This window comes from Mustela erminea, chromosome 4, assembly GCF_009829155.1.
Source record: "Mustela erminea isolate mMusErm1 chromosome 4, mMusErm1.Pri, whole genome shotgun sequence".
NCBI classification, from domain to species: Eukaryota; Metazoa; Chordata; class Mammalia; order Carnivora; family Mustelidae; genus Mustela; species Mustela erminea.
In genome coordinates, this window is record NC_045617.1 from 24,183,221 (window position 1) to 24,200,487 (window position 17,267).

A 17,267-nucleotide genomic window follows, 5' to 3' on the forward strand; every position below is an offset into this window, starting at 1 on the left:
GCTCAACACAGGGTTGCCACAAAACTTCACCTTGTGAAAACCACAATATCTGCAAAGCACGCAGATGTGCAAAGTACAGTTAAGTGAGGTATGTGGTGGGGAGTTTGCCATTGGGAGTGGTGGGGGAAAACAAGGATGACTTTTTAGCAGTTGCTGGCCCTTGACTGTTTCTGTACTTTGGGAATTAAATTGATTGCCAAGAAATTAAAGCCCATTAAGGGAATTATTTCTCCAGGCGTGCTTTGAGAAACAGTTGACATACTCCTTTCTGAGTATAGTATTAGGATTAGAGGTGACAGACTAGTTTCTTTAGATACCAAAAAATACATTCATTCAGTTGTCAAATAATTATACAAACAGTTATTCATTATCTGTCACACGGCAAGCACTGTGTTTGATGAGAGAGGAATGCAAGCCAAATGTAAAACAGTTTCTGCCCTTGACTGATAGGAGGCTAGTGCGGAAGGCAGACATGTAAGTAAACATTAGGGTACAAAAGAGATTATGCACAGTTTGTGCAAGGTACAGTGATAGCACAAAGGAAGGAATGATCAACTCAGTTGAGGGAAATTTCTGGTATTCAGGAGCTCCTGGTTTAGGTTTTAGCAGCTCCTGAAGAAATAATAGTAGGAATTTGCCAGGTTAGAGAAAGAGAAAACAAAAATCCAAACATGGTTTAGGAGGAGTGAAACAGCTTGGTGAGAAGTCAAGGTAGTTTGAAGTGACAAGAATAGAAAGTGCAAAATAAATAATAATAATGATGATGATAATTAAAAAAAAAGAATAGAAAGTGCAAAGAGACAGGCAGTGACAGGAGACTGAAGAGATTGGCCCAGGTCAGATCATGACTGTGTAGTTCATGCTAAAGGGCTTAGATTTGACTTATGAAATGATACGGTGTAACAGTTTTGAGCAGGGAAATGATCAGGTCTGTGGGACTGAACTCGATGGTAGTTAGCATTGTCAGGAATAATAGCTGGAAGAAGGATGGAAACTCTTAGTGAGAACAATTGAAAACAATCTTGATTTCAAGTGTTTGATTTTTACTTTACTAGGAGTGGCAAGAATTACAACAAAGTATACAGCGAAAGGAGAGAGCTCTGCTGGAGACCAAATCAAAGATAACGCATCCTGTTTATAGTCTTTACTTTCCTGAGGTGAGTTATTCATGTTTTCCTTACTCCATTTACTTTCTCTTCAGGTATTTTTCAGTTGCTTGTTATCCCTCTGTGGTGTATACTGGCTCACATGTGCTAAAGATGATCCATTCTTGATAGGCCACATTTTGAAGGATGCCTTTCAGTGCGAATCAGATTTAGTGAACGTGTTGTTTAATGGGGGGATTGTTAACTCTGTAAGTACTTCTGCGGTTTCCTGGGCTTCTGTCTTTTCTGTGCCTGGATGACTGGAGGTTGTGCTGATGATTTCTCTTCAGCAGTTCAGGCAGTCTTTCCGACAAGTGTGTATTTTGTCCTCATCGTAGGACTACATGGGTTTTGGGAATCCCTCACGCCTATCAAGTTTTGGGTAGGAAGAAAAAAGTTCTTAAACATTTTTCTCATGGGTTTTCTCTGATGGTCCTATACTGGCCACCTGGAGCCATTGTAGTTGCTCTGGCCCTCGTAATTGCCCCAGTCCGTGGGAATAGCCAATGGCTGTGGGACCAGCTAAGTTTGGTAAGAGTTGAAAGTGGCTGAGCCCCAACTTAGGACGGATTGATCAGTGCTCTTTGTTCTCTTGTCCTTATTTGGTTTGTGCTTTTGGCCTGCTCAACTGTGGATGTTGAGTTTTTTGTCTTTCCAGTGAATTTGGGAATTCCCTGAGGTTTTGCTTTTGCCACGGTTCTGTCTATGGCCAGAGGTCAAGAACTGGTTGTCTCTTAGTTCAGGGAAGCTGTTCCACAGACTGCTTCACAGCTTTGCCATAGAACCTTCTGCTCAGCACTCATGTTTGGCAGGTGATTTCATGTATAAATCTGCTTTCTGCTTTAGAATGTCAATCCAGAGTTGCTGGGGGCTGCCGAAGGCAAAATTCCCAAGTAATTTGGCTTTCCTAATAATAAATGAATGGCTCTGCACAGACTGTTGTTTTGACTTGGAAAGAAGTCAGCCCAGGATTCCACATTAACGCGCTTGCTGATTTTCTGGCGTGTCCTGAGCTTTAGCCCATCTGTTAAAGGCATTTTGCCCATTGCAGTAGTAGCCTGCCAACCCCAAGGCTCCCGAAGTCAAGCGAGTGAATTCCACTCATTGATTGGCTTTAAAAGTGCCACGGGATGTTATAAGCTGCATAATTTGTACCCTTATAACAGACAGTTCATTTTAGACTGTGCTTAGTTAATAAGCAAAACGTTCATTCACTGCCTTAGAACATTTAGCCTTGAAAATGCCTTTTTCTAATTTAAGCTACAACTGCGCTGTAAACATCTTAAAGTACCATTCATCAGATAAAATTTATTTAGGATTTTCCTAACATCTACCTGTCTACCTTCCATGTACTTACCAGACTGTCCTAACAGCCTCACTACCCACTTAAATTGCTTTAAGTTTTATGATTATAATTGACTTACATGTTACTGAAACTCATTCAATGGCGAGGAATCTCACCCAGCAGAAAAACTGTTTCATCGAAGGTGCAAATAACTCATGCTACAACGTATTTTCCACTTTTACTATGTGCATCAAAGAGTCTGTGCATAAGTACAATGTCATGGATTGATATTCACTAGCTTCTTAATAAATATTCTTGAATGAATCTCATTTTAATCAAGTAACCTGGGAGATCAGAGGGAAAGGCATGCTCTTAGTGAAGAGGTAAAGAAGAATTGCTCATTCTTGAGTGCTGCTTATATTACATATACGTTCTGGTAATGAGATTTCAGGCAGTGAAATGTCAGAACTAAAATGATTGCGGTGTCTACCTCATTTCATTAGTAATCATGATTATCATTTTTTTAGAAGATTTTTTAATTTAATTGACAGAGCGGGCTTGTGCACACAAGCTGCGGGAGGGGCAGAGAACCAGGCTCCAGGCTGAGCAGGGAGCCCACAAAAGGATGATGCGGGGCTCCATCCCAGGACCCTGGGATCATGACCTGAGCCAAAGGCAGATGCTTAAGGACTGAGCTGCCCAGGCGCCCCCATGAAGGTGCCCCCATGATTATTATTTATCATGATCGGTGTTCTAGACATTCTAACATTGCTTGTATTATCTCAGTTCATCCACATAACACGTCCCGAGTTAGGCACCTATCATTTAACAGAGAAGAAAAGTGACATTTAGCGAAGTGAAATAGTCCAGGTCTGTGTGGCTTTGAAACAGGCATTGGCTAAACAACAGCCTGCAGACAAGTCAGCCTCCCTGCCTGTTTTATGAATGACGTTTTATTGGAGCCCAGTCACACTCATTGTGTTCGTGTTACTGTGGCCGAGTTGAGTACTTGTGACTCAGACTCTGGCCTGCTTTGAGTCCATGTGTGTGCAACTTTGTGTTGCACTTTGTGCAACACATGGAGACAAACACACATATATACACATATATCTATTGTGGTAGTCCCCCTCGGGTTAAGCAGAAGTTAAACATGTACTTCTGACTTACTTATCCTGCTTATTAATGTTGTTGTAGTGCTTTGAAGTTTACAAGAGCTTTTAGTTGACCTTAGTGTAGCATTTTTAGAAAGGTAATCAAATTTTAATGTCTTGTGGATAAAGTAAAATAGAAAGTGTGAGTGATTTTGGCTTAAAAAGACATTTTCCCTATGATACTGTTTTCAGTAAAGAGTTATTTTTTTTCAACTTTATTTTGAATAGTTGAAAATTTAGAACTATCTAGTGTTGTTTTGGTTGAGTATTTACAATAGAATAGAGTTTGTTTATTCTTTAGCTCCAAAACATTTTCTTTAAGCCATTTTAGAAAGCTGTCTTCACTGACCAATTCTTAAGCAGCGGATACCAAGAGATGACTAAACAGTTACCCATGTGTCCCGTGTAGCAGTACTCACTGAGCACATTAAAGCTTGGTGCTTCCAGACTGTGTGGACTTCTGTGGCAATTTCTTTACTGACCTCTATTTCTATTCCTAATCTTTTATGAGGTTCTACTAAAAATGCTGTACTTATTAAAATCATGTGCAGTGAAGAGTATAGATAGACTTTTAAATCTGAGATGCTCTATTATGAGGGATGTATTTTAATGATTTCTGATTTGGTTGCCCACGTCCCTTCCACTCCTACTTTCTGGCTTTTGCTTCTTACTAGGTAAGATTACCAAGATTATTTGCTAGATGATATTGTAGTGTGGTTTATAATGCTTTATTTTTAGGCTGTCTTGTGTCATTTAAGGCTAGTATAGGGCTTAATACAGAGGGCCATCATTAGGGCTTTTTAAGGGGCCATTTGAAACCCCAGAACTTAATTGTATTTTACAAATAATTTGAAATTACATGCAGAATTCTTTTGGACAGCAGATCTACAAATGGTTAAGAATGATTATTCATTCAGTAAATATTAAATATTTATTTTGTACCAGGCATGTATCTCTGCTGGAAATACTGCAGTGATAAAACCAGAACAATATGTCTAAGAGGAGATGAGGCAGAACAGTTATTTCTCTAGTTCTTTCTGATAACATAAACTTTTTTTTTCTTTGCAGGAAAAACAAGAATGGTGGTGGCTTTATATTGCAGATAGGAAGGAACAGACGTTAATATCTATGCCATATCATGTGTGTACACTAAAAGATACAGAAGAGGTAATTATCCAACAACATTATTTCAGTTTTTACAAACACATGGCATCTCAACATCATGCTTCTTCATAAAGTCTTTCTTAGAAGTCAGCTTATCATATTTGGCTTATTGTATTTTATTTGTTAAGGCACATTTTATAACTGTTCTCTAGTGTCTTTTGGGAGTAGCTGGTGTCTTTTGGGAGTAGCCGATTAGAAATTTATACAGTGTTGTTAAAGGTAGGCAACTTGATCAGTGTTCAAAACTTGTTTTCAACTTATTTTTGGGAGTTTTCACTGTTATTGTCTGAGAATATACGCCTTTTGTTCTCCTGTTCAGAACTTAATTGTATTTTACAAAAACTTAGGATTTTTATCCTCATTGGATTAGTGCTAAGATAAATATCTTTGGTCTTAAAAACAAATTTAAGAACTGGTAATTAGATTTTTAGAATGGAATTTTTTATTATGTGGCTTTATTCATTGTTAATATCATCACTACTGTCTCATTGTGATGAGTATGTTTTATCTGTTTATCTTGTTTTTCTTGATTGTTTCATGCTGCTTCTCTAGAAAGAGCAAGGTTTTTTAGAATTTCAAGATAGTTCTGTGATATTGATTTTTAATCCAAAAATATTTTTCCCTTTTTATAACCAAGTAGTAAATGTATGAAGTAGTTTGTTGTTTGTTTATTTGACACTTAGAGTTAGTGTTAATGTAAAGGATATTTCTTGGATATAGCAGTTTTATTACTATTTTTAAAATTTAAGTTTCACCTATTTTTGAGCAGATAATAAATTCACCTAGTTAATATTTCATAAGATACACAAAAGTGCATCCATTGAAACATCCCTCTCAGTCACCCATTTTCCTTCCTGGAGGCCAATGATGTTAAACAAAATTTTTGTGTATTCTTCATATAATACTGTATATAAATTACAAGGAAATACACATATGTATTTTCTCCAATATTGCATACAAAATAGCATACACCTTACCTTCTTCTCTCTGATCTTTTATTTTAAAAAGTTTCAAACCTATAGAAATGTTGCAAGCATACTATTGTGAACTCCCATATCCTTCATCTATACTGATCAGTTAACATTTTGCCTTATATTTAAGATAGTTTAGTATCTTCCTCTTCATGTGTGCCTGTAGACATCATGACATTGTAACCCTAAATACTTAAACATGTATCTCCTAAAAACAAAGGCCATCTCCTACATAAGCCCAATAAAATTACTATATTCAGGATATTTAACATTAATATGGTATTTATCTAATGTGCAGTCCATATTCAGATTTCCTTAATTATTTCATTAATTTCTGTTATAGTTTTTGTTTTGTTTTCAAAATTCAGGATCCATTCAAGGATTATGCATTGCATTTGGTTGTCAGTCTTTTTTATTCTAGAACTCTTGGTGTTTTGTTTTTAAATTTTTCATGCCATCAAAATTTTTGAGGAGTCCAGGCAAAATATTTTGTAGAATATCCATCAGTTTAACTTGTCTCATTGGTTACTCATGACTATATTCATCTTAAATATTTTTGGCAAAAATACTACATAAGTGATATAATCTTATGGGGCACATTATATCATTTTGCCCCACACTGGTAATACAGTGGTTAGACATTTAATTAAGGCTTTTCTCTACTATAAAAGGTATTTTTTTCCTCTAATCTTTCAGGTGATACTTGGGCACTATGTTAATATTCTCTACTAGTCTCTTATCTGCTCATTTTAATACACATTGATGATTCTTGCCTTAATCACTTTTTACTATGCTACTTATACTCAGTGTAAGTATAAATTTTGTATCTCAGGAGTGAAACTGAACGTCTTCCAGTGTATTTGAATTGTACTTATTTTTATGTCTGTTTTTGACCATTGTTCATTTTTGTTGCATTATTGCTCTTTAATTGGTTTGGGGAATTGTTTTAAGTGTTACATCCCTTTGTGATAGTTGTTGCAAATACTTCTCCCTAGTTTGTTTTACTATTGCAGTTGTCTTTACCAAGCAAAAGTACAAACATTATTTATTTGGGTTTTTTTTAGTAGTGTGATTTAGTAATTTTTTCTTTTACGATTTCTGGGTTTTGTGGTATATTTAGAAAGTCAAATTGTGAGATTAATGTTAAAAAATAATATTCCCATGAATTTTTTAGTTCATTTTTCCTACTTGGTTTTTTTAATATATAACCTTGCCTACAAAATCTGGATTTTGGAGATTGGAGACAGATCACCAGAACATCCAAATGCCATCTTAATAATTTATTCTTCCTTTGTATGAGTGGAAACGAAATTTTTTCCTTAAGTTTTTATTTTAATCACCTGGTGCTCATCACAAGTGCACTTCTTAATCCCCATCACCTTTTCACCCATTCCCTGCCCACCTCCTCTCTGATAACCATTGCTTCTCTGTAGTGAGAGTCTGTTTCCTGGTTTGTCTTTCTCTCTTTTTTACTCCCTTTGCTCATTTATTTTGCTTCTTAAATTTCACATATGAGTGAAGTCTTATGGTGTTATCTCTCTCTCTGACTGACTTACTTCACTTAGCATTCTACGCTCTAGCTCTATCCATGTCATTGCAAATGGCAAGATTTCATTCTTTTTTTGTGGCTGAGTAATAGTGCATTGTATGTATGTGTATACCCCATCTTAATCCATTCATCAGTTGATGGATGTTTGGTCTGCTTCCATAATTTGGCTATCGTAAATGCTGCTGTAAATACAGGGGTGCATGTATCTCCTTGAGTTAGTGGGTTTTGTTTTATTTTTTGTTTGTTTGTTTTTTTAAGATTTATTTATTTTACAGAGAGAGAGAGAGAGTGAGCAAGGGGAGGGGCATTGGGAGAGGGAGAGAGAATCCCAGGCAGACTCTCTGCTGATCACAGAGCCCAACATGGGGCTTGTTCCATGACCCTGAGACCATGACCTGAGCTGAAAATAAGTCAGATGCTCAACTGACTAGCCACCCAGGTGCCCCTGAATTAGTGTTTTTGGACTTTTTGGGTAAATACCCAGTAATATGGATTGCTAGATTGTAGGGTGCTTATGTTTTTAACTTTTGAAGAACCTCAGTGGTGTTTTTCACAGTGGCTGCACCCGTTTGTAGCCCACCAACAGTGCAAGAGCGTTCTGCTTTCTTCATATCCTTGACAATACCAGTTGTTTCTTATGTTTTTGATTTTAGCCATTCTCACAGGTGTGAGGTGATATCTCATTGTAGTTTTGACCAGTGTGTCCCGATAATTCATGTTGAGCATCTGTTCATATGTCTGTTGGCCATCTGTATGGCTTTTTTGAAGCAATGTTCATTACTGCATCACGGTCGACACATCCAGCTACATCCGTTCAACCATCTCTCACCAAAATGACTAGGAGGAGGAATGCCCAACAGAAGAAAAATTCAGAGGCTGGGCCTTCTGTAACAGAGCTAATGGCTATCGACATAGACAATATGTCAGAAAGGGAATTTAGGCTAACAATTATCCAGGCAATAGCTAGGTTGGAGAAAGCCATGGATGACAAAATGGAATTGATTAGGGCAGAACTTAAAGCCGCCAGGGATGATGTTCACAATGTTCTCAATGAGTTCCAATCTAATCTAAATTCTCTAAAAGCTAGGGTAACTGAGACAGAAGATAGAATTAGTGATCTGGAGGACAAACAGAGAGAAAGGATCAGGAGGAAGCTTGGAACAAACAGCTTGGAAGCCACGAAAACAGAATTAGGGAAATAAATGATGCCATGAAACGTTCCAGTGTCAGAATTATTGGAATCCCTGAAGGGGAGGAGAAAGAAGGAAGTCTAGAAGATATAGTGGAACAAATTCTCCATGAAAATTTTCCCAATCTCGCGAATGGAACCAGTGTTCATGTACTAGAGGCAGAACGGTCTCCCCCCAAGATTATAGAATCTTGAAAGTCCTCGAGACACCTGATAGTAAAAATGAGGAATCATAATTGTAGACAGGCTCTCTTGAAGGCAGCAAGGACAAAGAAGCTCCTTACATACAGAGGAAAGCCCATCAGAATAACATCAGACCTGTCCACAGAAACCTGTGTAAGCCAGAAAGGGCAGGCAAGATATATTCAGGGCACTAAATGAGAAGAACATGCAGCCAAGAATACTTTATCCAGCAAGACTGACATTCAAAATGGATGGAGAGATAAAGAGTTTCCAAGACCGGCAAGGCTTAAAAGAGTATGCAACCACCAAGCCGACACTGCAGGAAATATTAAGGGGGGGTCTATAAAAGAGAAAAAATCCTAAGAATATCATTGAACAGAAATATGGAGACAATCTACAGAAAGAAAGACTTCAAAGGTAACACAATGTCAATAAAAACATATCTATCAATAATCACTCTCAATGTGAATGGCCTAAATGCGCCCATAAAACGACACAGGGTAGCAGATTGGATAAAACGACAGGACCCATCCATATGTTGTCTAGGAGACCCATTTCGAACCCAAGGATACACCCAGACTGAAAGTGAAGGGATGGAGAAGCATCTTTCATGCTAGTGGGCCTCAAAAGAAGGCCAGGGTAGCGATTCTCATATCAGATAAATTAGATTTAAACTAAAGACTGTAATCAGAGATACAGAAGGACACTACATAATTCTTAAAGGGACTACCCACCAAGAAGAACTAACAATTGTAAAGATCTACACCCCCATTATGGGAGCAGCCAATTACATAAGAAAACTATTAATCAAGATAAAGAGTCATATTGATATGAATACATTAATAGTAGGAGATCTTAACACACCTCTCTCAGTAATAGATCATCGAAGCAGAAAATCAATAAAGAAACAAGAGCATTGAATGACACATTGGACCAGATGGACCTCATAGATAGATACAGAACATTCACCCCTAAAACAACAGAATACTCATTCCTCTCAAGTGCACATGGAACCTTCTCTTTTGTCCATTTTAATTGGAATACTTGTTTTTTGTGTATTGAGTTTTATAAGTTCTTTATATATTTGGATACTAGTCCTCCCCTCCCCTTTTTTAATATTTATTTGAGAGAAGAGGGAGAGAGAGCAGGAGGAGGAGCAGAGGGAGAAGGGAGAGAAGCAGACTGCTGACTGAGTGAGGAGCCTGACACAGAGCTCCGTCCCATGACCCTGAGATCATGACCTGAGCCAAAATCAAGAGTTGGGCACTTAATCAGTTGAACCATCCAGGTGCCCCACTGGTTACTAACTCTTTATCAGCTAAATCATTTGCAACTATTTTCTCCCATTCCGAAGGTTTTTGTTGATTGTTTACTATACAGAAGCTTTTTTATTGTGATGATGTCCCAATAGTTTATTTTTGCTTTTGTTTTCCTTGACTCAGGAGACCTATCTAGAAAAGAGTTGCGATGGCTGATGTCAAAGAAGATACTGCCTGTCTTCTCTTCTAGGATTCTTGTGGTTTCACGTGTCACATTTAGGTCTTTAATCCATTTGAATTTATTTTTATATGTAGGGTAAGAAGGTGGTCCAGGTTCTTGGCCACGTTGCTGTTCAAAACCATTTGTTGTAGAGACTTTTCCCCACCAGATACTCTTTCCTGCTTAGTTGAAGATGAATTGACCATATAATTGTAGGTTTAATTTAGAGATTTTCTGTTCTGTTCCATTGATCTTTGTGTCTGTTTTTGTGCCAGTACCATACTGTTTTGATCACTTCAGCTTTGTAATATAACTTGAACTCTGGAATTGTGATGCCTCCAGCTTTGCTTTTCTTTTTCAGTATTACTTTGGCTATTCAGGGTCTTTGTGGTTCCATATAAATTTTAGGATTATTTGTTCTGGTTCTGGAAAAATGCTGTTGGTATTTTGGTAGGGATTGCATTGAATGTGTAGATTGCTTTAGGTAGTATAGACATTGTAACAATATTTGTTCTTCCAATCCAGGAGCCTAGAATGTCTTTCCATTTCTTTGTGTCTTCACTTTCTTTCATCAGTGTTTTATAGTTTTCAGAGTATAGGAATAAACATCCTTGGTTAGATTTATTCCTGGGTATTCTACTGCTTTTGATACAGTTGTAAATGGGATTGATTCCTTAATTTCTCTTTCTGCTGCTGCATTTTTGGTGTATAGAAATGCAGCAGATATCTATACATAGATTTTTTATCAGTTCTAGCAGTTTTTTGATGGAGTCTTTTGGGTTTTCTGTGTATAGTATGATGTCATCGGCACATACTGAAAGATTTCTTTCTTTCTTACCAATTTGGATGCCTTTTATTTCTTTCTGTTGTCTGATTGCTGTAGCTAGGACTTCTGGTACTATGTTGAATAAAAGTGATGAGAGTAGACATCCTTGTCTTCTTCACATTAGGAGCAAGGCTCTCAGTTTTACTCCATTGAGGGTGGTGCTAGCATTGGGGTTTTGCATATATGGCTGGCCTTTATTATGTTGAGGTATGTTCCGCATACCTACTTTATTGAGGGTGTTTTTGGTTTTGTGTTGTTTTGTTTTTAAGTAGGCTCCCCACCCAGCACAGAGCCCAATGCAGGGCTTGAACTCATGACCCTGAACTGAGATCAAGAGTCAGACATTTAACTGACTGAGCCACTCGGGTGCCCCTTGTTGAGGGTTTTTATCATGAATGGATGTTTTACTTTGTCAGATGCTATTTCTGTGTTTATTGGAATGATCCTATGGCTTTTATCCTTTCTCTTATTAATGTGATGTATCACATTGGCTTGAGAATATTGAACCAACCTTGCAACCCAAGGAAAAAAATCCCACTTCTTCATGGTGAATGATTTTTTAGTGTATTGTTGGATTCATTTTGCTAGTATTTTATTGAGGGTTTTTGCTTGTTTTCATTAGAAGTATTGGCCTCTAGTTCTCTTTCTTTGTGTTATTTTCATTTGGTTTTGGTAGGAGGCTAATGCTGTCCTAGAGTGAATTTGGAAGTTTCCTGTCCTTTTCTATTTTTTGGAATTGTTTGAGAATAGGTAGTAACTCTTCTTTATGTTTAGTAGAAATCTGGTCCTGGACTTGTTTTTTGATTACTGATTCAATTTCTTTGCTGGTTGTCATTCTGTTCAAGTTTTCCTATTTCTTCCTGTTTTAGTTTTGGTGGGCTGTATGGCTCTAGGAATTCATCCATTTTTTCTAGGTTGTCCAATTTGTTGGTATATAGTTTTTCATAATAATCTCTTACAATTGTATTTCTGTGGTGGTGGTTGTTAATTTCTCCTTCTTCATTTGCAACTTTATGTATTTGGGTCTTTTTCTTGATAACTGGGTAGAGGTTTATCAGTTTTATTGTTTGTTTGCTTGTTTTTTAAGGACCAACTGTTCATTTCATTGATCTGTTTATTGTTTCCTTTAGTCTTCGGGGTCATTAATTTGTTCCTCTGCTGTTTCCACCCTGCCATTCATTCCATCAAGTGTGTCTAATTTTTTTATTGAGCTCCTTATCTCTGCTGTGTTATTCCTTATCTCTGTGTTAATGGTCTCACTGATGTCTTCCACTATTCGCTTAAGCCCAGTGAGTATCCTTAGGATCATCGCTTTAGGTTCTCTACCAGGCATGTTCCTTACATCTGTTTTGCTTAGATCTTCTGCCATGGCCTCGTCCTTTTCTTTCTTTTAGGAGAGATTCCTCTCTCTTCTCATTTTGTCTGTGTCTCTGTGCCTGTTTCTCTTTGTAGGAAAGTCAGCTATGTCTCCTGTTCTTGAGAATAATGGCTTTACTTAGAGGAAGTCCTGTAGTGCTCTACAGTGTAGTGTCCCTTGTTTCCTAGGGCCTGGTGTCTCCAATGTGTGCTGTGTGGGCTTTGCTTTTGTGTTCTGCCTGCTTTATTTTTCAGGCCAGTTGTCTGCAGAGGGTCCCTTTGCCTCTTGGTGGGCAATGTTTGGTCCCTGGCCTGAATGTGGCAAGTTTTAACTAGGTGTGTTCTGGTCTGCTTGTGAAAGTCCTGTTGCCACCACCGTGGGAACTGAGGCCCTGTCAAACTTGGCGCCCACTGTGCTGGGACTGGGGCAAGTGTGACTGGGAGGGATGGTTCCACTGGAGTACAGGTGTTGGGGGGCTTGGTGTAAGCAAGTTAGGCAGTGAGTATCAGCCCATCACTGCTTCCTGCACGTGGCCCTCTCTTGTGCTGAGGGGTGAGGTGAGGGTAATGGCCCCAGAGGGGGGTCTCTGGTGCCCTCTGAGATGAGCAAATACCCTCCCCACTGTGTGCCCCGTGCGCTTTTCAGGTCGCTGTTTCCATGCTGTATGTCCATGGACCGTTTGACCTGCCTTTTCTCTGAGAGCAGCCCCAGTGTCCTCTGAGCTCTCCCATAACCAAGCATGCTGACCATTAAAACGCCAGGCTTGGGGTGCCTGGATGGCTCAGTTGGTTAACTGTCTGCCTTCGGCTCAGGTCGTGATCCCAGAGTCCTGGGATTGAGCCCCACATCTTGCTTTCTGCTCAGCAGGAGCCTGCTTCCCATCTCCCTGTTGCTCCCCCTGCTTGTGCTCTCTCTCTCTATCAAATAAATAAATAAAAATTTTTATAAAAGGAATAAATAAAGCTCCAGGCTTTAAGCCCTGCTGGTTGCAAGAATTCACGAAATTTGGGCTCTCTTGCTTTCTAAGCTCATTGCCGTGGGAATTCCTTTTCCCCCCATGCACTCCCCTGTGTGCTAGGTTGTCTCATGCCCTTCCCTCCAACTGCCACTCGCTTCCTACTACAGTGGCCATGATCCATTTCTCTTCCAAACTGTGTCTCTACACTTCCTACCTAATCTTCGACACGGCCTCTTCTCTCTCTCTCTCACAGCCCTTAGCTGTTTGATTGCTGCGGTATTTAGAATGATTAGATGGTATCTAGTTGTGTTCATGGGATGTTGTGAGCCTAGGGTTCTCCTACTTCCCTGCCATCTTCTTTCCCTGGAATTGAAATTTTTAAGAGTTTGTAACTCTTTGTGTATGAAGCTTATGATTTAAAAGGAGATAAGTATCTTCTTGACATTTTAAGGCACTAGGCACATTTTTAAAAAATTTCTTTCATTTGAGTATAGTTGACATACAATGTTACATTAATTTCAGGTATATAACAATGATTCAGCTTCTCTATTTATTATACTATGTTCACAATGAGTATAGCTATTGCTACTGTCTGTCACCATACAGTGCTATTACAATATTATTGACTCTGTTTTCTATGCTGTACCTTTTGGTTACATGACTTATTCATTCCATAACTGGAAGCCTGTCTCTCCCACTCCCCTTCACCCATTTTGCTCATTCCCTCGTCCCCCCCAATATTCCCTCTGTCAACCGTCAGTTTCTTCTCTGTATTTATAGATCAGATTCTGTTTTTTGTTTGTTTATTCATTTGTTTTTAGATTCCACATATGAGTGAAATCATGTGGTTATTTCCAGCACTGGGCATTTGTAAAGGAAAAACTCATTTCTGTGTGTTTCTCATTTACTCACATTACTGTCACACAATATTTTTGACACCAGGTGTGTGGGTTTTTCCCCATACCAAGCAGTTGTCTCTCACACCAGCTGAGTGTCCTGCGTCTTAGCTCAATGCTGGCACTATATATCTGGAGTTAGCATCGGATCCCACAGGGTGAGGGCTCAGTTCCTTAAGACTCCACCCCCCAACCCCTCACCACGTGCTTCAGAATGCCAGTTGCATGTCTCAAGTTGTCTGTACTTCCAACCAGCTGGCTGTGAATTAGGGTTTCTGTGACCCCCTCCTTGAGTCTGATAATTTGCTAGAATGTCTCATAGAACTCAGGGAAACACATTTACTAGTTTATTATTAAAGAATATAATAAAAGACCTAGATGATGTTCTTTCTTCCATTTCTCAAAATACGGATTTTAAGTGCTGTTTTTTTTCTTCTAGGTAGAACTGAAGTTTCCTGCACCAGGCAAGCCTGGAAATTATCAGTATACAGTGTTTCTGAGATCAGACTCCTATATGGGTTTGGATCAGATTAAACCCTTGAAGGTAAGAATAGTGACTCTTCAATAAATATGGTTGCCTATTTGAATGCATGCTTAATATACTAGGAAAGCATTTCTGGATCTGAAATGTAGAATAATAGAGGGAAAAAGATGTCCTCTCATACTTTGTATATGATACACTTAGTGGTCTACTCTTTAAATAATAATCTAAACTTGTTGAGTTAAAGGAACATAATGCTTTAGAACCCTGAGTATAAATTATTAGACTTATTTAGAATATTAAATATAGATTACTTAATTGATACTCCTAATATCCTCTAGTATGCTGTGACTTTACAGGGCCTCATCAAGTGGGTTCTGGGTTTTTGTTGTTGGGGTTTTTTGTATGTTTGTTTTTTAGAAAAGTACACATACTTTCCCACAGATTCTGTTGGAGTGTTTATTAGTTTCTGAGATTAGTTTGTTTTTAATCATCCTATACACTTTAAGTATTATCTGAAGCACGTTCCTGTCAGTGTTTACCAGTTTCACTTGAAACCATAAAAGGCCTTCTGTTGTGTAAACACTGTGTTGGAGTATTATTGTGTGGTGCACTGGAGTCCCAAAGTAAAGGGAGCTGGTAGAGGCAGGCCTGTGTTTTCCCACAAGGATACTGTATTTCTTTCCATTGCTTATAGAATTTTACTTTGAGTATGGAGGCTGGAAAATACCTTTCTGAAAGTCACACTTGAGTTTTTCTTCTCTCAGCAGACTTACTAAGACACCAGATGCACTAAGACATAACTCAGTGTTCTCAGTGATTCTTGAAATCAAGAATTAATCAAGAATTGTGATTCTTGAAATCACAATTAATCTTTTATTGTACAGAATTAATAGTATAGCTTCTATAGAATTAAAATGTCAAACCATATTAGAAATTTGACTATATTCATATGTTAGTAGATTACCTTTTTATTTCTGGGACGAATATCTATTTTAAATAAGTATGTTAAATTTGGAGTTAACAACCATTTATGGTCTCTTTCTTTATAATTGCTGTGGTCAAAGAAAACCTTTTCTTTATCAGCTATTTCCCCAAATTTCTGATGTCTGCAATTAATTCTTCTTTGTAGTTGGAAGTTCATGAGGCTAAACCTGTACCAGAAAATCACCCGCAGTGGGATACAGCAATAGAGGGGGATGAAGACCCGGAGGACAGCGAGGGCTTTGAAGATAGCTTTGAGGAGGAGGAAGAGGAGGAGGAAGATGATGACTAAGCCATGCTCTGAGTGGACCACAGTATTTGCAACTCTTTGCTGTTTCGGAAGTGTATAATAAACCAGAAACAGTGCAGAACTGATGTTGAGGGAGGTATTAGTTCTTTACTAGAAATGGGTGCATAATATAACTAGGCCTTGGGGAAGCCTTGGTACAGTCTGAAAAACGCTTCAGGCTTGTTAAAGCCTTTCAGGTATGGGATGGTGCATTTATTTCATCGGCAAACGATAATAAACCCTTTGTTATAACTGTCCAGAGTGTGGGCTATGTATTATCTGATCAATTTATGGTCCCAGTAAAAGTAAAGGTACATGAAAACCAGTCTATAAGTGAGCAGTTTTTCTTTGTTTAGCTTTAGTTTTCAGCAAACATTAAAGGGTGATAAACACCACACAAATATTTTAAGTAACATCTGCTCAAGTTTTAATCTTTTGATAAGCTCTGTCATTCATTTATTGACATTTTGCAGTGATACAAGACTATTTATAACAGCTCCATTCATAGCTTTAAACTTTTTATTTTTACCTGTCTTGGTCATAAGTTGGCATTCTGTCACATTCCACATAATATAGAGGGCTACATTGGGGATTTTCCTTTTCTTAATTGCCCAGAGTTATCAGATTAATAAACATGGCTTTTAATGGCTTAAAACATTTTTAAGCCTCTATTTTAGCAGATCAGTGCAGATCTAATTCTTTTTATAAGCTATAGGTCTAAAAACGATTGTGGGACCATATGTTCTCTGATGTTGGTGACTCATTTATTAAACCTTTTTTAAAAGGTTCACTATAAAAGCTGAAATACATTCTTAGCTTTTAATCTACCTGACTCAGAAGACTTTTAAGGAAAAAAAAATAATAACATGCAAAGGAGGCATCTTTTTGTATTCATTTTGGACTCCTGTCAATAAAATAGAAGTTTGACTCATTTTACGTTTGTAATGGTGTGTGTCTTTTTACTTACAGGGAAAGGATATAATAGAATAATTCACTCTTTAATTTTCAACTAAAAATTTAATAATGTACATTACTGCAGAAGTGATCGCTGTTTCTGTATGGTATAGAGAAACCCACGTGTGGGAGGGATTTCCCCCTTACCCATTGCAGCCCAGAAGATAAGTGCTTATAAAGAGTAGAAATGTATACATGATGAAACGTTGAGGTAAGATGAATATTTTTATCACTAGACACTGAAGAAGCATGTGTCTGTAATATTACAGGACTGATTGTAATAATCCTCCCCTATCAAAATCTCCATAGGCCAAAGTGCTGTTGGAATACTAATTTGTGACCTTATTGATTTAAAAGGTTGCCACATTCCATGCAGAATTATCACTGGTATTTTGTTACTGCAGTA

General features: G+C 38.0%; 1 protein-coding gene across 1 annotated transcript in view; it reads left to right on the top strand.

Moving 5' to 3' along the window:
- SEC63 (SEC63 homolog, protein translocation regulator) overlaps positions 1 to 16,839 on the top strand; it is a 71,747-nt gene extending 54,908 nt beyond the window's left edge. The window contains exons 18-21 of the mRNA XM_032338887.1: positions 1,056 to 1,157; positions 4,650 to 4,748; positions 14,593 to 14,697; positions 15,767 to 16,839. Coding sequence (XP_032194778.1) covers positions 1,056 to 1,157; positions 4,650 to 4,748; positions 14,593 to 14,697; positions 15,767 to 15,910 — 450 coding nt within the window. The 3' untranslated portion in view covers positions 15,911 to 16,839. The remainder of the gene's footprint in view (positions 1 to 1,055; positions 1,158 to 4,649; positions 4,749 to 14,592; positions 14,698 to 15,766) is intronic.
- Positions 16,840 to 17,267: the final 428 nt, after the last annotated feature.